This window comes from Pinus tabuliformis, chromosome 7, assembly GCF_031772625.1.
Source record: "Pinus tabuliformis cultivar Carrire ecotype Pingquan chromosome 7, CPIR1, whole genome shotgun sequence".
Classification (NCBI taxonomy): Eukaryota; Viridiplantae; Streptophyta; class Pinopsida; order Pinales; family Pinaceae; genus Pinus; species Pinus tabuliformis.
The window spans coordinates 1,801,437,644-1,801,460,117 of NC_142293.1; the positions used below are offsets into that span (position 1 = coordinate 1,801,437,644).

Here is a 22,474-nt window from a genome sequence, read left to right on the forward strand (position 1 = left end):
GGGTGTGGCTTTTGCCACTTGGCACAAATATATTGCCTTTAAATATGAAATAGAGCCTATTACCAAAAACAGAGTACGCGCTAAATTCTGAATTGGGATGCATAGCAACATCTTCTGTGATTTCCATGCGGCCATTTACCCTTCTACAAAGATCACCCATTGAATTTAAGGGTACTAATAGAAGACTACTTGTAGACGGAGGGCAATGCCAATGCATGTCTGATTCAGTCGGAACAGAACTGAATGCCAAGAATTTAGGAAGCTATCGGCCTGCTGTAATTCTGCCAGTTGAGTTCAATTTCCTAAGCACCTTTTGGATTTCAAGTCATTTAATAATGAGAACCATATAGGCGAGAATGAAGAGCTGTAAATACAGATTAGAATTAAGAATCTGAATATGCATGGAGCTCTTGCAAATTTACAAAAGGTATTGTAGAAGAATGAGTAGAGCCTTTGTGTGTTTCCCAAAGAAGTTCTACAAAAACCGACCAAACAGTTCTGATAGGCTAAGAGGTAGGCTAAACCGTTAGTTTTAAGTTGAAGCCTTATTTAAACAGAAACCACCCTTTTAAGCAAATTAATTGAGTGTCAATAATTTATTGAAACAAGCTTTAGATTATGGAGGAACCAAATATATAGATATAAATCATAAGATATCACAAACTTATATCAGTAGATAATCATGGAACAAGCAATGAAATATGATAATAACATGGGCATGGTAAACACCACTGTTTATTGATTCATGATCCATTGTGACTCACAATCGAATCTGTAGCATAGCAGCTTGGGTTTTTAACCAACTGCACCACTGCTCACTCTTAGCATAAGCCTAGGAAACAACATATATAGCATGCTACTGTAGAAAACTGAACATATTCAAGCTACAGGCTCAAATGTCAAAGCTGCAAAGTTTGAGTAAAGGACCCCAACCCAAAGCATCATAATTCCTCTTCATTATACTCTCTGCATCATCTAAATTATCCAACTTGACATCCTCTAAGTTGGACCGAATCTGGTTTTGAGTATTAAAATCAGGATCACAAGTACATTTGAAAATTAGAAGCACTAAGAGCCATAGAACTCAAAGCACGCTCCGGAATAAACTCCTCATCCCCAAAAGTGCCTTTAAATGGTCTTTTAAGAGTGATAAAGCCCGAGACATGAGCATCTTGTTTTAGTTCTTTAGGTTAGAGTGGGAGAGTAGACACTTATTACATGCCAAAATTATGTTGAGCGCTCTGTTGAACAATGTATTAGTACGAATGTAAATACATGAAAATTGTCTTAAGATAGACAAACTGTCTTAGACACATAATCACTCAATTGAGAGAATATCTCAACCACACACTAGTCTAAGAAGCTAACTAGTTGGAGAATATATCTCAAACCAACTAGATCTGACCACCTCCTATAAACTAGACTCTGTTTGTAGAGATGAACTCTACCTAATCATGACCAATAACAAAAACAACGACAAATGTGATCATGCCTAAGACAAGTAGGAGTTATATACTCCAACACTCCCCCTTAATGACTACTTGTCTTAATCTTCATCTGTTTTCCTCTATGTAGCAAATGTCTCACTATGACTTGAAGAACCTCCTCAATAGAAAAGTCCATATTTGGCCTATCCTAATACTATCATCTAGTACCTTGATCATGCACACATCACCAAACTATCAACATCCATACAAAGGAGCAACCATCCATCAGAATGCATGGGTACCTAACTGCTGCAACCACTAGTTTACTAGAATGTCTTCGTGTATATGGTTCATTCAACTTTTTGATGAACCCCCTGACTGTAAAACTTTGTGAAAATTTCAACTCTATTGCAACAACTGGAAAATATTCTTCTAATTGTAAATTAATTAACAATTTATTAGCCCACACGAACAACGAATAATTCACAACTGCAATTTTCACCAAATTAAAATATTGAGGAAGATAAACTGAAAACTGATAGCACACACACAAAAAATATAACATCGTTATTTTTGGACAAAAGTGCTCAAAAAACGCAATGTGGGAAAAAGCGGTGTAGCAGATGAAGGTTTTATTATTATTATGCAGTGGCTGAAATTATGAGTACAATCTATGGATGCCCAACTGACAATCCAATCTGAGAGAAATACTGACAAAAATATTCTAGAGAAATTTTCTCCCTTCTGCAAATCCACTGTGAATTCCTGTAACTGCAAATTCTTGTAATTGCAAATTCTTGCAATTACGCGTGAATTCCTGTAATTGTGAATTCCTGCAATTATGCATGAATTCCTGTAATCGCAAATTCCTGCAATTACATGTGAATTCCTGCGATCATGCGCGAATTCCTACAGTCACGCGCGAATTCCTGCAGTGTGGCCCTTTTCTGCAGAAATATTCAGCCTCCTCTCTCTTGACTCTTCTAGAACTGGAAACTCCTCCGGAAATCTGCTACTCTACCCCTCTGACACCTGCTACTCAATCACTGGCTCGATCTCACTGTTGAATCACCTGCTACTGGAAAATCGATCTGCCTTGATCATTGAGTATCTGCATCTGGTGTGTTCTCCATCTACCCATCAACCTCCTCTTATAATCTCCAGTTGAGACTCCAATGGCCAATATTAAAACATAATCGATGGCTAAGATCATTTCTGGATCGATTCGTGTGAGTTTCTAGATGATTCACACATTTCTCAATTAATACTGATTAATTAACCCCTTTTCCTAAGTTTAGACTTAGGAAATATTTAAAAATAGGATAATAATCTAATTGAGACACTTCTAGGTGGAATTTCTAGAAATGATTTCTAGGTTATGGAGAACTCCTGTGTTTTAGCCTCTCCACAAAGTTTCGAGACTAGAACACCTTTGATGCTACAAAAATTAACACTCCCTCTTAGCGAGGAAGGTGTTCTAGTGTTGCATTGCTGCTACAACACCCTATCTTTGTATCACCCTTTGTCATGCTGCTGATGTCTGGCCACTGTGACTTCCTGCCACTGCCCACCAACCACTGCGCAACTCTGATGCTGCATCTGTTGTGAAAATGTCATCTATCACAACAAATGGAAATTATTTTTCTAATTGTTAATTTCATTTAGCAATTTATTTGTAGTTTGCTACAACAAATACCAAATAATTCACACTGTGATTTTCACAAATAAATTGATGCAAAAATAATAGCGTTGGAAACTGAGAAAACACTAGCTCACACACATAAAAATGACGACGTTATTTTTTGGACAATTGTCCCCGAAAAAAACCCAGCTTGGGAAAACCGATGTAGCAGATGAGGGTTTTTATTATTAAGCAGCAATGAGAAATTCTGAGTACAATAATATGGATGCCGAAATTTGTCTATCCTGCAGAGAAAATACTGGAAAAAATACTAGAGGGAAATTTATCCTCACTCTCGAAATTCCGACTCTTGTCTAGCACTGAAAAGCAAGTTGTCCTATTGGGCCTGCGCAGGCTCTGTGTTACTCTGAAGTTGCCTGCTCTACGTGTTGCCCTAACTGTCCACTAATCAAGCCGTCCTGCCTGCTACTGGCTGGGAAAACATCTCTCCGGCACTTTGGGACTCCTTCTCGGCCTCTGGAACTGAAAACGTCTGCCCTCTTTAGCAAATCGAACTACCTTCTTGAAGCTCTACGTAGCCTCTGCGCAGCCTCTTGGAGAAATCTTGACCTCTCTGCAAATGTACTCGCTGGATCTGGAAAAATTCCTCCAACCTCATTGTCCTTGCCCCTCACTGTCTCTGCTTCCTCACTGAAGCTCGAACTCTCCAACAACTGACTGCTGCTACTCTAGAAAATCAAATTCTCCAAGTGACTTTGGTGTCTTCTCCATCACCACATCGATCCCTTCTTATATCTTCATATTGGGACTCCAACGGCTAAGATTAAATCTTACTCGATAACTCAGATCATTTCTGGATCGATTTGTGTGAGTTTCTAGACTATTCTCACCTTGACTTAATTAATTATGATTAATTAACTAGTTTTCCTAGGTTTAGACTTAGGAAACATTAAAAAATTGGTTAATAATATAATTAAGTCATCTCTAGGTGCAATTTCCAGAAACGATTTCTAGGTTTTGGAGATCTCATGTATTTTAGCCTATCCACCACATTTTGTGGCTAGAACACATCTAATCCTACTGAAACTAGCATTTGTGCTACTGTTGACTCTGCTATGTTGTTGTCAACTCTGTATCTGCACTGCAACTCCCTCTCATCTGTTGTTCCTGCAAGTGCAACTATTGCAACTGGGAAGCGTCAAGATACTGAATCAACTGTGCCTTTGTGCTGCATCTATCTCTTGAGCATTTGAATGTTACTAACCTCTGCATTGTCTACTGGGGAATCTGCGCTGTTGTTGACTTTGCAACTGAGCCTCTCGCTCTGTTGTCAACACTGCATTGCGCTCCTCAACACCTGATTGCAACTAGTTTGTTACTTTGGAATCTGATTGCATCATTGACACTGATCCATCCTCCCACTGAATACTGTGGGCCCTTGTAGCAAGGTAATGATCCATGAGGAGGACATCTCAATGGACCCTGCCCAAACCTCTGCAACTCTGGGATTATAACTCCATATCGCCCCACCTCTCTCTTGGAGGTATAACTGCATACATGGCGAACTCTGATCTACTCATACTATTGTTGCTACTGCTCTTCTGATGCTTCCACACTGTTGCTGCAACCACTGCAATAATGAGTTTGATCTTCCAGATCCAGAAGTACTGGCTTCCGTAGGGCTTCTCCCTTTGAAACTAGATTCCCTCTGAGCCTTGGTGTCCCTATGGGAAATCTCTATGCTCCCTCCTGACAACTCACATTGTCCTCCTGCACTGGAACTGTGAAATTTTTATCTATTACAACAACTAGAAATTATCCTTCTAATTGAAAACTTAATTATGCAGTCTATTTGCTATGGCAAACAACGAATAAAATCACAATTGCAATTTTCACCATAAAAAATACTGAGGAAAATAAAACACTGAAAATTGAGAAATTCTAGCACACATACGAATTTTGACACAGTTATTTTTGGACAATTGTCCCCGGAAAAACCCAATGCGGGAAAACCGATGCAATAGATGAGGGTTTTATTATTATTCTTTAGTAGCAATTCCGAGTAAAATAATTTAGATGCCCAACTGGTGATCTAATCTGAAGAAAAAAATACTGGAAAAATTATCGTGAGAATTTTCTCTCACCCACATCTATTTTTTGCCTCTGAAATTACCTCCCTAGCCTCTGCGCTAAGCCTCCTGCATCACCCTCTGTGCAAAGCTTATGCTGGCCCTATGAGAATTTCGGCCTTCCTTCCTTTGCCTCTTCCAGGGACTGGAAACCTTCCTCTCGGAATGCTGCTGCCCTCCTCTTCCACCTGCTACTCACCCTTTGGCTCTATCTTCTCTGCTGAGCTACTGCTACTGAGAAAATCAAACTGTTTGGGCAACTAAGTATTTGCCTTGGTGTATTCTCGATCAACACATCGATCCCTCTTATATCTTCATGTTGGGACTCCAATGGCCAAGATTAAATTTAATCAATTGTTCAGATCATTTCTGGATCGATCCGTGTGAGTTTCTAGATGATTCTCACCTTATCTCAATTAATATTGATTAATTAACCATATTCTCTAAGTTTAGACTTAAGAAATATTTAAAAAATGGTTAATAATCTAATTGAGACACTTCTAGGTGGAATTTCCAGAAACGATTTTTGGGTTTTGGAGATCTCATGTATTCTATCCTCTCCACCAAATTTCGTGGCTAGAACACATTCGATGCTACAAAAACTAACACTCCCTCTTAGCGAGCAATATGTTTTAGTGTTGTACACTTTGTCCAAACACCCTGTCTTTGTATCATCTCTTGTCACATTGCTGATGTTTGGCTGCTGCTGCCCACCAATAGCTGCACAACTCTGATATACGTTGCCTCTGTGCTGCTGTTGACCTTGCTATACTGCTGCCAACACTGCATTTGGACTACAACTCCCTCTCATTTGTTGTGCTACAACTGCAACATCTGCAATTGAAAATCTCTCCCTGCTACTGGAATGGGTTACCATAATATTAAAGGCGTTTAGATGCTCTGTCAGCGAGTCTCCATCTTTCATCTTCAGGTTATACAACTTTTTATGTAGGAACAATTTGTTCACCAGAGACTTAGATTGGTACAAAGTCCCTAACTTGACCCACAAATCCTTCGTTGTAGCTTCCCTTGTTACATTCAACAATATTGAATCTGAGATACACAACCGTATTGTTCTCTTTGTCATTGGTTTAGTACCCGGATCTACCGCGATCCATTGATCTTTATCCACCAACATATCCTCCATCTTGAGCTTCCACAACTCAAAACTCTGACCATTAAATTTATCAATCCTTATCTTTCCACTATTCGCCATCTTTTCTCACCACAAGAATCGATCCCGCAGATCTCCCACTGAACAAGGTCTACCACAAGCCCAAGCAAAACCCCTTAGCAGCAAAGGCGTCCCCTTGAAGCCAAAACAACTCTGATACCAAATGTAGGTTTTAACCCTGTACAACAATTACCTGCAAACGAATTCTTAAAACAAAAAATATACAATGGCAAGAACATAAAACAAATACACAGAGATTTTCCCCTGGATCCCAAAACTAGGACTACCAGATTGATTTTTCATTATATTCCTTTCAATGTTACAATACATATATATACATGCCGAAGCATTCATAAACTCCAATCCATTAACCCTGGATTAGAACATAATCATAGTTCCCTTGACCAGATCTACAAAATACCATGGGCAGAAAATCATCATGCCCAAAACCATGTGCAAAACCCATGCACAAAACCATAGGTAGGTCCACCCACCTAATATAGGGTCCAAAAAATTTCCCCCGGGGTGTTGCCCTGAACCCTGTGCAGGGGGGCTACCACCCCCTTGTAAACCCCCCGACAAGGAGTGCAACATTGTGACCCCCTATTGTTCCTGGCACAACCAACAAGGAGGTTTATCCCCCCCACCCCTGCGCGTGCAACTAGTCATGGAAAGAATATAACACACACCCGACATGATATATGCTACACCTATGTTGTTGCTGACCTGCTACCTGTTACCGTTCAAACTAGCAAGGGGCAAAAAGGGACTCCTAAAGGGACAACTACTAGATCAAAGAGCAATGATAGAGGCTTAGCCCACTATCACCTCAGTTAAGACTCCCTATTCTTTACGGACTTTAACTGATGGGAGGGTACTCGTTATCTAGAAGGTCGCTTGTGAAGGATGAATCAACCAATGGATATGAAGCGACCCTAACAATCCTTTTCCTAGAAGAGTTTTAAGAATAGAGCTTACTTGTTTGTTAAGCAAGGTACAAGAGTTCTAGGATGAGGAGGTGAGGATTTGAGGGTTGGGTTAGAGGAATATGCCTTATGAAGGAGTTTCCCAATCCTGGAATCCTTATTGGACTTGACTTCCGAATGGTTCTTGAATATTTGACTTTTCAAAGGTGTGGGACCACACGGGACCAAGTGGACCCAACCTAGGTTAAGGGGGAAGAATCTAGCAACCAATGATGTTCTTAACCCAGACAAGGAGGGGGAAAGGATCAAAGCAAGAATTTTCACTTGAAGGTGTCAAATTGATCCTATGAGGCACTAGCCTTGGGAGCACTAGGGAAAAGTTTGATCTCGGAGCTAGGGCTTGGGTTATCTCACAACTCCACTGTCGAAATGGCTTCAAAATTGGAGGAGGCCTTGAGGACACACCAACGCAAGAGAGGCTAGGAGATCGAACTTTTTCTTGGGCTATTTTGTCAGGAAATGATGCCCTAGGTGACCCAACTTGGCTAGACCTAGAAGAGAGAGGAAAGGTGAAGAAAAGTATTCGTTGAGTGACCACCTATTGGAGGATCAATGCCTTAATCCTTGGGGAGAATGGAGTCTAGGATAATGATGAGAAAGGACCTTGTATTTCAGTCAAGTAGGCCTTAAAGACTTCTTCGCTCAACCCTTAGGGCAAGAGGAAAAGACCTCAAAACTTTTATGCTTCGCTTGGCAAAGGAGATGGCTTATCAAGATAAATTCCTCGATGGAATTATGCCTAGGCATTTCATTCACATACATGGTCCAAACATTGAGAGATGCTATATAGAAACAATAATTCCACAGGTTTGCAATTATGCAATGCAACAATTAGCCCTATTATAGCAAAATCCCATTCAATGCATATGACAAAAGTAAAACAAGAATAACATTAAAAGTGTGTACTTACATGTAATAGAACATATCCAACCATCAACAATTTTACAATAAAGAAGCTCCAAGGTGAAAATACTCCAATCCAAATATCAAAATTCATCCATGCTCCAATTTTTCATCCCAAAAAGAGTGCGAAATTCTCTAAAGAGAAGAGAGATCCAATCCAAAGTGATGATGAGAAAATGAAATCATTTCACTTGTATTTATACACTAATTAGGAGTTTGAATTAGTCTCTTAGGCCTACATAAGCCCAAAAAATAAAATAATGTGCTAATAACCTAACTTTTGGTGACAAGCCACCAAACTAACTCATAAATAAAATAATAATCCTCTTAAGAGGTCAAATGATAAACAATACATGTCATAGGGCCCTCCAAGAGGCCTGTGAGTTCCATAGGTGCCATAATGAAGAATAAGACCCTTAAAAGTGATGGACAAGGGGGTGGGCCCTTGTTCTCCAAACAATAAACCTGTGGTGCTCCCAGTGGGTGTGGGGGCACAATAATAGCCTCATGGGTCTCCAAATGAGTTGAAGATGCCTGTAGACCATCTGTAAGGGCTCCGATGATGGTGTAGGCGATGCCATATCATCCTACAAGTCTGGGTCAATAACTAAGTGCATGGTACATCTGTGGGGTTGACTGGGCAAAGGTGAACCAGGTGCATCTTCCTCGTCCAATAGGTGAATCTCGAGCAATATCTGAACATCCTTGGGGATCCATGGAGTGTTTTCTACTGTTGTGGAGGCCCATGGCTCTCAACACACACCCTACATGTGCCAATGTAGCCCTTTGGAGCGTTAGGACTCCATATAGGGAAACCAAACCCAAGATGGAGACCATATGCAATCCTGCATAAGATCCAATGCGTCCCTTAGCCTAACAGTACAAACAAGTCATCAAGGAAGTCAAGTAAAAGAGCTTACAAACCATGGACCATAGGTGGGGACTTCATAATGGCCTGCCCTTCCATAATGGGCTTCGGGATGTGCTAATGTCTCCAAACTCCAAATGGGGTTAACCAAGTATTCTATTAGGTGGTTTCTACTTCTAAAGGGGATAATGTGTCCAAGGTACATCCTTTAAAAGGTGGTGGCATGTGATAAAGAGGTGAATGGAATAGGGATGAGAAGGGGTAGCCTTGGGCCACATGCTAGGGTACAAGGGTAGCTAATAAAAGGGAAGCCCACACTTGGGTATATAATGTATAGGAGGGAGAAATCGTGGTACATGAGGTGCCTCGACCTTGATTTTTCCACCCTTCTTTATATGCCTTTTTCCTTTTTATGATTTTTCTTTGATTAACTGCTCGGGGCTCAAGGGTAAGAGCATGATGTATGAGATGTAGCAGCGGATATCCCCTTTTAAGGTAGGGCGGTTCATTGCCCACCAGGGATTGGGACAATCATGGGTTCCTATATGATGAAGGAGGTTCATAGAACTTGTAGGAACCAGGGTGATGACCATGATGATGGGGTAGAGCTCATGTATTGGCTTTTTCCCACGTGCTAAATGTGTTTGTCCCGACCATCTTTTGCATTTTGTGGTACATTTTCCTGTTGAATGTGGCCAATTATGCTTTTACCTTTCTTTTTAGCTGCATCAACCTCCGGGGCATCATTCTAGGCCTGACCCAAGGTGTGGTCAAGGAGAAGGGGAGAGCTAACCCTATGTGGACCTAGTGTTGAAGTTTCTAAGTCTACTTAGTTAGAAATCCTCCATGCACTTTATCTGATTTATTCCTACCTACTTGTTATTTTACTTAACAAGTTATTTACAATGTAAATACTAAAAATAAACACTAGTGCATGCTCAACATATTACAAATCAGCAACTAAAGGTAACAAAAACAATCACACCATATGACACCATTATTTTTGGACCAATGTCCCCGGAAAAACCCAATGTGGGAAAATCGGTGCAGCTATCTGAGGGTTTTCTTATTAAGCAATATCAGAGTACAATCTGGGTGCCGAAACTGGCTACCCAACAGAGAATTTCCTTGGCAGTAATACCTCTCAGTTTTTGACAAATCTCTTGGCTGAAGCCCTGGATAATCCTTTCGGCAGCTCCTCAGCATCAATTTGCCCCAGAAACCCCATTGTCAACCTCTCTTTGGACTACATCAACCCCTCTCTGCCCAACGCTACCCTGGATGGGTCTGTGTCAACCTTAGGAGGCCCTGTGTCAGCCCTCTGGCCCTTTGCGTCAGTAACTCTAGCCTCTCTGAGGTTCCGCGCAGCTCCCGGCTGCCTCTGCGTGGCCCTGCATGAGCCCTGGCTAGCTCTGTGTCACTCTCCCCGGCTACTGCGCTGCTCTCCTGGCACTATCTCTGCTCTCTGTCTCTCTGTACTCAATGCCCCTCAGCTGCAACTCCCGATCACTAATTCTATCTCTCTTAGCAAACCCCGCTCTAGAGAATAGAATGACTGATCACTCTGGTGTGTTCTCCAAGTGACCCTCAAGCCTCCTCTTATACTTTTCCTGTTGACATCTCAACGGCCGAGATTAAGTCTCTAATCAATGGCTAAGATTAGATCTGGCTTGATCCATGTCTTTTGGACCACTCTAACACAGTTTCATATTAATACACATTAATATTTTATTTTCCCTAAGTTTAGACTTAGGGATTTCATTAAAAATATTAATTATTTTAATATCTCTTAATCTGTTTAGAATCTGCCCAAACCCTTTCTGGGTATTGGAGATCTCATGTTCCCCAACCTCTCCACCAAATTTCGTGGCTAGAGCACATCCGATGCTACCCCAAATCAACACTCCCTCTTAGTAAGGACTATGCTCTAGCAATACTCCTCACTGAGTATTACTCTGATCATCCGACATCGGTACCTGTGCTAATGCTAGGCCTTCTTGCCCAACATCCTCTGCACTGCTGCATCCTGTACTACTGCCCATGGTTCTGCCACTGCCACTACTACATCTGTACGACAGCTCCCTCTGCATCCGTGCTGCTGCTGGTCCTTCCTCCCAGCATTGCATCTGCATTGCACCTCCTCTCATCATGTTGCATTGTGCTGCCCACTGCTGCATTGCAACTCAGTTACTGAGAAGTAAGTCACTGATCTCTCAAATGACCTCCCTATTGGGCTGGAAACACCCACTGATGCTGAAGCTCCCTCTGCTGCTGACAAGTGCTCCCTCTCTCTGACCTCTGCGCTGCTGCAACAACTCCTTGCATCTCGCATCATTGCACACCTCATTGTGCCTTCCTGCACTGGTGCAACACTCCTGTAACTCTCGCACTGCTGCAGCCTACTAGCTCTGCGTTGTCTTGGGACTTTGCACTGTAGCTCTCTCTGCCGCTCCATCTGTTTCTGTCTCTACCCACTTAGCCTGTCCTGCTACTCCTTATTGGGGCTCTCGTAGCAAGGTCTAATCCAAGAGGCTGGGTACCTTGAGGATCTTGCCCCTCATCGCCTGTAGTCTGCTGACTACAACTTGATGTCTCCCCACTTCCGCTCAAGTGGTGCGTGTGCACTCATGGCACAGTCATCGTCTGTCAAAATTTCCTTCTTAGCCCGTGCTAGCGCTGCCTTAGTCTCGGAAGACTCTCCTTACTCTTCTTCCTTGTCATTGGGTCGCATCAGTGTTGCGGGGAGCGCCCCCCCCCCCTCGCTCCCGCTCCCGATCCGCGCTCCGGGCGGGAGCGACTCGGGAGCGGGTCGGGAGCGCGCTCCCGAAATCGCTCCCGAAAAGGGAGCGATTTCGGGAGCGCGCTCCCTAAAAAAAATTTCGCTCCCTGCCTTTTCGGGAGCGTTTTCGGGAGCGTTTTGCCTTTTTTTGCATTTTTTTTTTTGTAGTAATGTTCGAAATGCAATTTTTTTTGAAAGAAACAAATAGTTTTTGAGTGGGGCAACTTAATGATCAAGTCTAGGCCCTAGTATTGATATGCTATTCATGGTAATGTTAAATTCTTAAAGTAAAAGTGACATTTTCTTTAATTTTCATTTTCATCCTTTTACTTAAATTTTTAACATTACCATGAAATGACTCAGGATGTTTGAGAGTGGTTTCGTCCTCATTGGATTTCATATGGAGAAAGTAGAATTTTAGATTTCATTCAAAATCCAGCAGACTTATCAGTTTTTCAGGATTTCAGGATTGGGGATTGCAATGTTTCCATTGAATTTTGTCATGTATTAGGGTATGGAACTCATATTTAATCAAGAGTACCAATCCCTCTATGTACCTTGATGTTAGTGACATTGGTTGTCGAACTCCTCTATCATGACCCTTCTAAAAATGTACGCATCACTCAAACAAAATCTTGACTTGACATGCTATGCTTTTTCTATCTTATGTTAATGCTTAGAGGGTGCTATTAATGACAAAGATCCCTATACAGATACAAAGGTAATGACAAAGATACCTCTGGATATTAATGCTTGGAGGGTGATATTAATGACAAAGATCCTGATTTTGCAACAAGACTAAAAAATTAGACATTTCTCGTGGTGGCAAGAGCCCAAGCATAAGAAATAGATAATAGATTTACTTCTCTTTTCTAGTTTCTAGTAGCTTTTATAACTATTGACTCTTTCATATTTATTATGATATTTTTTTAAACAATATATGACAATTTAAGTTTGAAGTTGGCAATTATAACTCATTAGTAATGAATTATGAATATGATGCTTCATGAAAGTTGAAAGTTGTTTCATTTCATTTCATTTTATAACATTTCATTTCATGTTAGATATTATTTGTTGTAATGGTTACACTTAGCTTACAAGTACAACTTTGGTGATCAATGATGGTAAATGTTATATATTGAATTTTGAAAGCTTGAAACTTTAAGATTGATGAATCATGAGACTCAATATGTTGTATGTTACTATGTTACTAACTTGCGGACGTGGTTGATGAAGATTATAACTTCTAGATGATTGTTGTTATATGGTTCAATCTATGCTTTTTTATGTTTTTTATATCTAATTCATCATTCTACATGTTTTTGTTGACATATATGTATCAAAAATTAAAAAATATAAAAATATATATATTTTTAAAAAATCGCTCGGGATTCGCTCCCAAACGGGAGCTTCTGAAAATGGTCGCTCCCGCTCCCGTTTTCGCTCCCGCTCCCCGCTCCCGCTCCCGCTCCCAAGTAACATTGGGTCGCATAATGACCCATCTCCCCACAGTGGAAGCACTTGATCTTGGAAAGATCTTTCTTCTTCTACTTCTCCTGCTTTCCCTTAGATGCTAGGGCCACATCCTCCTCCTCCTCCTGCTTGACCTTGATCCCTTTGCTGCTGCTACCTGTCTTCGACTGCCGTCTGATCTCTTCCTGGCGAAGAGCTGCCCACATCTCGTCCCAAGGTGGGAGAGTCCCTCTGTCCAGGATACTCTAGACAAACACTTCCTAATCTTTTGAGACAACATTCAGGGCTGTTCTCACCATAAGTTCCTGATCAGGTATCGCTCCTATAGCAGTCAACTGGTCTCGAATCTCATTCAGTCCTCTGAGGAAGGTGTCAATCGATTGGCCCTTCTTCATCTGATACGACCTCATCTGGTTCTCGAGCAGCATTCTTCTCTGCACAAAAGTATGCTGGTACAGGTTCTTGAGAGCTTCCCACATCTCAATTGCCGTTTCCTTCTCGGCTATATGTGGTACCACATGATCCTTGACCTCGTCAAGGATAATGCACTTGGCCCTCGTCATCACCTCTTCGTACTTGTCATTATCATTGGGGTCGACTAGGATAGCTATAACCTTCAAGGCGAAGTTCTTGACACGATCCCTGTCAAGCACTGATAAGATTCTGGCCTTCCAGACTGCGAAGTTCGATGCTCCGTCCAGTCTATCCTGGTCTCTTACCCCGTGTAGTGCCATGACGCTCCTCTACTTCCCTCCTGGAAGTTCTCTGTTCGACTCCTCTGAGTCTCTACTTCCCGTTTGGAAGTTCTCTTCTGGACTCCCTCTGAGTCCTGATTTCCCTCCTGGAAATCCTTCTGCCGCTTGTCGAGATGCCCCCTACTTTGATCGTCTTGTGCAACTGCACTGCTGATCTAGGTTCCTCGGCTAGAAACCCTCGGTAACAACTCCTCTGGCCCTGCTCTGTCAGGTACTGTTCTGACTACAGTACCTCACCAACTCCACTCTGCAATATTTCTGCAGCCTTCTAGACTCCAACAACTGCCTCTCTGTGAACTGTGTCAGCCCCTCTCTACCTCATGCTGGCTCTGCGTCACCCTATATGGGTCTGTGTCAGCCCTAGGATGCCCTACGTCAGCCCTCTGACCCTCTGTGTCAGCAACGCTGGCCTCTCTGAGGCTCTGCGCAGCTCCCAGATTCTTCTGTGTGGCTCTGGCTGGCTCTGCATGACACTTCTTGTCTTCTGCGCTGCTAGAAACAACTTCTGTCACCTCGGGACAACTGTTTTCTGCTGCTATTGCGCCGCTCGACTGATGTCTTTGAGTCCTCCTGTGATCTGCAATCACGCTTTGATACCATGTTGAAGTTTCTACGTCTACTTAGTTAGAAACCCTCCATGCACTTTATCTAATTTATTCCTACCTACTTGTTATTTTACTTAACAAGTTATTTACAATGTAAATACTGAAAATAAACACTAGCGCATGCTCAACATATTACAGATCAACAACTAAAGGAAATAGAAACAATCACACCATATGACACCATTATTTTTGGATCAATGTTCCCAGAAAAACCCAATGTGGGAAAAACGGTGCAGCTATATGAGGGTTTTCTTATTAAGCAATATCAGAGTACAATTTGGGTGCCGAAACTGGCCTACCCAACAAAGAATTTCCTTGGTAGTAATACCTCTCAGTTTCTGACAAATCTCCTGGCTGAAACCCCGGATAATCCTTTCGGCAGCTCCTCAGCACCAATCTGCCCCAGAAACCCCAGCGTCAGCCTCTCTCTGGACTGCGTCAACCCCTCTCTGCCCAGCGTTGGCCCTGCATCACCCCGGATGGGTCTGCGTCAGCCTTAGGAGGCCCTGTGTCAGCCCTATGGCTCTCTGTGTCAGCAACGTTGGCCTCTCTGAGGCTATGCGCAACTCCCTGCTGGCTTTGCGTGGCACTGCATGAGCCCTGGCTGGCTTTGTGTCACTCTCCCTGCCTACTGCGCTGCTCTCCCAACACTATCTCTGCCTCTGTCTCTTTGTACTCAATGCCCCTTAGCTGCAACTCTCGATCACTAATTCTATCTCTCTTAGCAAACCCCGCTCTAGTGAATCAAGCCTCCTCTTATACTTTTCCTGTTGACATCTCAACGGCCGAGATTAAGTCCCTAATCAACAACTAAGATTAGATTTGTCTTGGTCTATGTCTTTTGGACCACTCTAACACAGATTCATATTAATACACATTAATATTTTATTTTCCCTAAGTTTAGACTTAGGGACTTCATTAAAAATATTAATTATTTTAATATCTCCTGATCTGTTTAGAATCTGCCCAAGCCCTTTCTGGGTATTGGAGATCTCATGTGCCCCAACCTCTCCACCAAATTTCATGGCTAGAGCACATCCGATGCTACCCCAAATCAAGACCTAGTGGAGGAATGTGGGCCCAGGTGAGAGAAATAATGAATGGAGTAAAAATGAGTGGAAATGGAGTAATATTTGTGGATGAAGGAGTGGGACCATGCAACCAAAATCAGGGTTTCCCATGAAATACCACCCCTAAAGCCAAATGGTCAGTAAAAGAGATCCCACGGGACTAGAATCCAAGGTTAACATCCAAAAGGGGTCTAAGGGACAAGAGCACAGACCTAGCCCACTCTTTTTGCTGAATCCCCCCATTAATTCATGCCTAGAAGTGCCCATGATAAGAAAACTACAATACTCAAGTATCAAATGACAAGGCATACCTTTAGGTTCGGGAGACCCACCTTCAAACATACTGTTATAGCTTTTTCTATCTCTTGTCACACAATTGCTTCAGAAGATATAGAAGCCTCCTAGAGACAACCTCTGGGTTGATAGGAGACCAGTGCCTAGGGCATCCGAGAGGAGTTCTTTTGAATATTATCAATAGGGATTTCTGTTGCACTCCATATGTCACATAATTTGAAAAAAGATAATTCAGGGGCTTGGTTCAATAGTCCTTCATCAAGGTAAACTCAAGCAAACACATAGATCTAAATACTCAGGGGGTAAATATGGCTAATCTCAAAGAGAAATGTCTTGGTTCTGGTGGCTGACACACAACAATAGGCAGCTTAACATTGTTGTTGTAGTATATGTTGAAATTTCCAAGTTTGACACATTAGAAATCCCTACTGCATTATCTGGTTTAATTTCTCCTACTTGTTTATTCCATTAACAAGTTATTTATAAATATAAATACTTAAATAAACACAAATGCAACTTTAACTCTTATATAGATCAACAACTGAAATAACTGAGACAAACACACAAGGGACGCCGTTATTTTTTGACTATCGTCTCCGGAAAAACCCAATGCAGGAAAATCGATGCAACAGATATGAGGGTTTTATTATTATGCAGTTTTTGAATACATCCAGGGTGCCAAAAATGGCTCACCCAACAGAGAATGTCCTCGGCAGTAGTACCTTTCCTCGGAGACAGATATTCTGGTTGATCAATCACCAGACGAACGATCCCACAACAACAATGGCAGCTCCTTAGTTGGACAACGAAAGCTACTCCAAGCTTCTCTGCTGCTCTGCGTCACTCTGTAGGGATTGCGTCACCCTTCCTGGCTCACCAACACTTAATCTACCCCACAAAAATTCTTCCGGCGCTGCCTCTTGGCCCTGCGTCAGCTTTGCTAGCCTTTGCACAACTACTGAAGCCTCTATGTCAGCTCTCAGACCCTTTGTGTCACCCACGCTGGCCTCTTCAGCCTCTGCGTAGCTCCCAACTGCCTCTGTGTAGCACCCAGTTGCCTCTGCGTCAGCCTCTCTAGGCTCTGCGCTGTCTCTCTGGCACTATCTCTTCCTCTCTGCTATGTATTCTCGGCCTCGTGCTGAACTACCCCTTGCTGCAACAGATCACTGGTTCGATTCTCTCAGCAAGCCCCGCTCCAGAAAATCGAACTCACTGATTAATATGGTGTGTCTCCAACTGACCCTCAAGCCTCCTCTTATACTTTTTCTGTTGAGTTTTCAACGGTCTAGATTAAGTCCCTAATCAACGACTAAGATTAGATTTGGCTTGATCCATCTCATTTAGAACATTCTCACCCAGTTTTATATTAATACCCATTAATATTTTAATTTTCCTAAGTTTAGACTTAGGAACCTCATTAAAAATATTAATTATTTTAATATCTCTCCAACCGGGTGGAATTTCCCCAAACCATTTCTGGGTCTTGGATATCTTATGTGCTTTAGCCTCTCCACCAATTTTCATGGCTAGAGCACATCCAATGCTACCACAAATCAACACTTCCTCTTAGCAAGGAATGTGCTCTAGTAATGCTCCACCACTAAAACATCACACTGATCCTTCGCACTGATACCTGTGTTGATGCTTGGCCTGCTGCCTCACATCATCTGCACTGCTGCTTCCTGTACTGCTGCCCATGACACTGCCACTGCCACTGCTACATCTGTACTGCAGCTCCCTCTCAATATGCTGCCCATAGCACTGCCACTGCTAACTGCTGCACTGCAACTCAGTTACCGAGAAGTAAGTAACTGATCTACCCAAATACTGACATCCTGGTCAGTCTAGAAACCTTATGAAACTGAAGTTGCCTTTGTTGCTATACTATGCTCCCTCTGCTACTATTGCATTGCTGCATACACCTCTATGCTTCTCGCATCGCTGCATCCTCCACTGCGATGCCTCAGATTTCTGCACCCAAGCACTGCCTCGCTGCTCCACTACACTTTGCTCCACCTAACCTTTGTCATTCTACTACTGTCGTTAAGGGCTCCCGTAGCCGGATATGATCCAAGAGTTTGGGCACCTCAAGGATCTTGCCCCTAGTGTGTAGTCCTCTCGACTACAACTCGATGTCTCCCCACCTCTTCTCTAGAGGTGCATGAGCACTCATAGCACAGTCGTCATCAGTCTCAACTTCTTTCTCCACCTTAGCCGGAGCTGCCTTGGAGTCGGAAGCCTCTCCCTTGCTTTTCTTCCTGGGACACTGGGATGCATAATGTCCCAGCTCCCCACAATGGAAGCACTTCACCTTGGAGATGTCCTTCTTCTTCTTCTTCCCTTGCTGTCCTGCAAATGCTAGAGCTGCATCCTCCTCCTCCTCTTTCTTGATTCGACTTCCCCTGCCACTACTCCCTGCCTTGGTCATCCGCCTGATCTCTTCTTGGCAAAGAGCCGCTCACATCTCCTCCCATCCTGGAAGAGTAGTCCTGCCCAAAATACTTTGGACAAATGTCTCCTACTCCTTAGAGACTGCATTCAGGGCAGTCCTCACCATGAACTCCGAATCCGGTGTAGATGGAAGTGAGCTGGTCGCAATTCTCCTGCAACTTGAGAAGGAATGGATCTATTTGCTCCCCCTTCTACATCTGATACGACTGTAGTTGGTTTTCCAGTGGAATCTTTTGCTGCATGGAAGAGCCCTGATGCAAGGTCTTCAAAGTATCCCACATCTCCTTTATTGTGTTCTTTTTAGCAATATGTGGTACGACATGATCTTTGACCGTGTCAAGGATCATGCACTTCACTCTCGCCATTGCATCCTCATACTTCTCATTTTCAGCTGGGTCGACTGGGATAGCCATGGTTCTCAAGGCAAAGTCCTTGATGCGATGTCGATCCAGGATTGCCAGGATCCTGGCCTTCCAGATGACAAAGTTGGAAGCCCCGTCCAACCTGTCTTGATCCCTCAGTCCGTTCACTACCATTTCAGCTCCTCTTCTGGACTCCCTCTGAGTTTCGACTTCCCTCCTGGAAATCTCCCTCTAAGTCCTGATTTCCTTGCTGGAAATCCTCCCACCAAATGTCGAATCGCTCCTCTCCAATCCTCCTTGCAACTGCAACTCAGATCTGGATTTCTTGGCTAGAAATCCGTCAAGGTAGCGACTCCCTCTACCTTGGTTCTATCCCCTTAGGTATTGTTCTGCACTGACAGAAACAACACCCCACCAGCTTCTCAATCACAATCTGCCCACAGCTCCCCAAGCCCCGACAACTGAAGAAACTGAGCCTTTCAGGTTCTGCGCAATCCCAGCAACGACAAAATCTGCTCCTCTTGGCCACAACGTCAATCCTTCTTGGCTGAGAAAGATGACCAAGCACTGCGTAGGTCTGATCTGCCCCTCTCTGCCTCTGCGTTGACCCTCCTCCTAGCTCGAAATGATGACGCAAGCCCTCTGCGTCACTTCTTCTCTGTTGCTTCTACTCTGGAACAACACTATCTCTCGGGACAATTTCTATTGCTGCAAATTCTTCAGATTACTGCTGGTGCCTTTATTCCTCCTGTGATCTGCAATTCTCTGATACCATGTTTAAATTTCTAAGTCTGACACGTTAGAAATCCCTACTGCATTATCTAGTTTAATTTCTCTTACTAGTTTATTCCATTAACAAGTTATTTATAAATATAAATACTGAAATAAACACAAATGCAGCCTTAACACATATACAGATCAACAATTGAAATAACTGAGACAAACACACAAGGAACACCGTTATTTTTGGACAATCGTCCTCGGAAAAACCCAATGCGGGAAAATCGGTGCAACAGATATGAGGGTTTTATTATTATGTAGTTTCTGAATACATCTAGGGTGCCATAAATGGCTCACCCAACAGAGAATGCCCTCGGTAGTAGTACCTCTCCTCGGAGACAGATATTCCGGCTAATCAATCACTGGATGAACGATCCCACAGCAACAATGGCAGCTCCTTAGCTGGACAACGAAAGCTGCTCCAAGCTTCTCTATTGCTTTGCGTCACTCTGCAGGGACTGCGTCACCCTTCCTGGCTCACCAGCACTTAGTCTTCCCCACGAAAATTCTTTTGGCGCTGCCTCTTGGCCCTGCGTCAGCTCTGCTAGCCTTTGCACAGCTACTGAAGCCTTTGCGTCAACTCTTAGACCCTCTGTGTCACCCACGTTGGCCTCTTTAGCCTTTGCATAGCTCCCAGCTGCCTCTGCGTAGCACCCAGTTGCCTCTGTGTCAGCCTCTCTAGGCTCTGCACCGTCTCTCTGGAACTATCTTTGCCTCTTTGCTATGTATTCTCGGCCTCGTGCCGAACTGCCCCTCGCTGCAACATATCACTGGTTCGATTCTCTCAGCAAACCCCGCTCCAGAAAATTGAAATGACTGATTAATATGGTGTGTCTCCAATTGACCCTCAAGCCTCTTCTTATACTTTTCCTGTTGAGCCTTCAACGGCCGAGATTAAGTCCCTAATCAACGGCTAAGATTAGATTTGGCTTGATCCATGTCATTTAGAACATTCTCACCCAGTTTTATATTAATACCCATTAATATTTTAATTTTCCTAAGTTTAGAATTAGGAACCTCATTAAAAATATTAATTATTTTAATATCTCTCCAACCGAGTGGAATTTTCCCAAACCATATCTGGGTCTTGGAGATCTTATGTGCTTTAGCCTCTCCACCAATTTTCATGGCTAGAGCACATCCGATGCTACCACAAATAAACAATATAGGTGAACAGGAGGAAGGAAAGGAGGAAAATTGATGCAGAGGGCTAGACAGAACACATAATCCTAGGCAACAATATCCAACATAAATTTAGAAGAGTGAGGAGATGAAAAGGCAGAAAGAGTGGAACGCGAATTAAGGTCTCAAACTCTATTCCTCATTAATACATTTGTCACCAAATAACATTAAGTAAATTTGTGCACATTACAGGTACTGTAGGCTATTAAATAACACAAGTAAATTTGTAGTTAACACAGGTACTGTTACTACTTAGCAACAAACATACAACCATAAATGAGAGTGAAACCAACAGCTTCATTACATTATTTCAGAAGAGGAAAGACATACATGAAGTGATATACAGAAGGGAAAACATACTATGCATTGCTCTGATTGGAATCAACAAAACAATTTCATTAATCCTTCAAGATGGAGTCCAAATCACCAGTCCATTACATTTAGCAATTGTATCGCTCAAGTCCCTCATGAACAAGCTAATTGAACCAAATTGGAACCGCAAAATTCTGGGCTCTTGGGTGCAGAATTCTGGAATCCTTGTTAAGTCTTTCTTTCCTCTATTTATAAGGAGAGGGGAGCTTTGAACAACAGTTACAAAATATCTCAGCTGAGCTCCAGTTGTTTGATCAACTAGTTGTCTTGGCGTGCGATGGTTCTGCTGCCCATAATCATTACAATCGGATTTGATTTCGTTCTTGAAAATGCAAAAATTACAAAATAATAGACAAAAGGGAAAACTAATTGATGGTTGAGGAAAATATCTCCCTGCCATTCATGTGATCGCCTTTGATCAGGCCACGTCTTTGCCATGATGTGCCTCTCTTGTTGCTCGGCTGGTTCACTTGTTGCTTTCGCCTTAACTGCTTCCTAAGTCCCATATGTCCGTTTAACTTGCTAAAGACGTGCATGCGAAGCAGTTGAATTCATTTCTGCTACCAATCCTATCCTTGGTTTCTTGTTACAGAGTCTTCCACAGGATTAGCCTTTTTCAATTACCAACTCCTATTGCCCTTCATTCAATACTGCAACTTCCGACCCATCCATATTTTAACACTTCTGCATTACGCTATTGGAGCCCTATATGCCCTGTAATATAGCCATAGTGCAATATTGGAGCTTTAACTCATCGAGACTTTTAATCTTATAGGACCTTATGAAAACAATGAGTTCCGATGTCCTTGGCCCCTTTTGTTTAGCCCCTTTCTGCATTTCTCATCATAGGACCGAGGGCTGTGACCTGCTGCTTAGCCTTAAGGTGCTAGGGCATTTTGTTCCTGTAGGGGACCATTTTTCCTTTGTAAAGTGCTTTGCGCCCCTTGGTTCTTTAAACTCTTCTCGACCACGCGCTAGCCAAATATCGGAGCCCCTCTCATCGAAGGTTTTCAATTGGGGAAATAACTTTGGAGTTGCGACATTCTAATTCTCCAATATGTCGACCTCCAATATGACGTCATCACTCCACGTGGCACTTCATGAGTGGTGACACGTGTCACCCAAATTTGCCCCCTTAGGCCCCTCAAAACGCCAAAACTACTCGCCACGTGTCCTGCCATACTGCCACATCATGTTAACGTTAGATGCCACTGTAGCTTTA

General features: G+C 42.7%; 1 protein-coding gene across 1 annotated transcript in view; it reads left to right on the forward strand.

The window, feature by feature from the left end:
- Window positions 1-22,474, forward strand: part of LOC149255556 (alpha/beta-Hydrolases superfamily protein) — a 618,887-nt gene that overhangs the window by 125,860 nt on the left and 470,553 nt on the right. Inside the window, exon 2 of the mRNA XM_089455075.1 lies at window positions 54-287. Within this exon, the coding sequence (XP_089311201.1) occupies window positions 54-287 (234 nt within the window). The remainder of the gene's footprint in view (window positions 1-53; window positions 288-22,474) is intronic.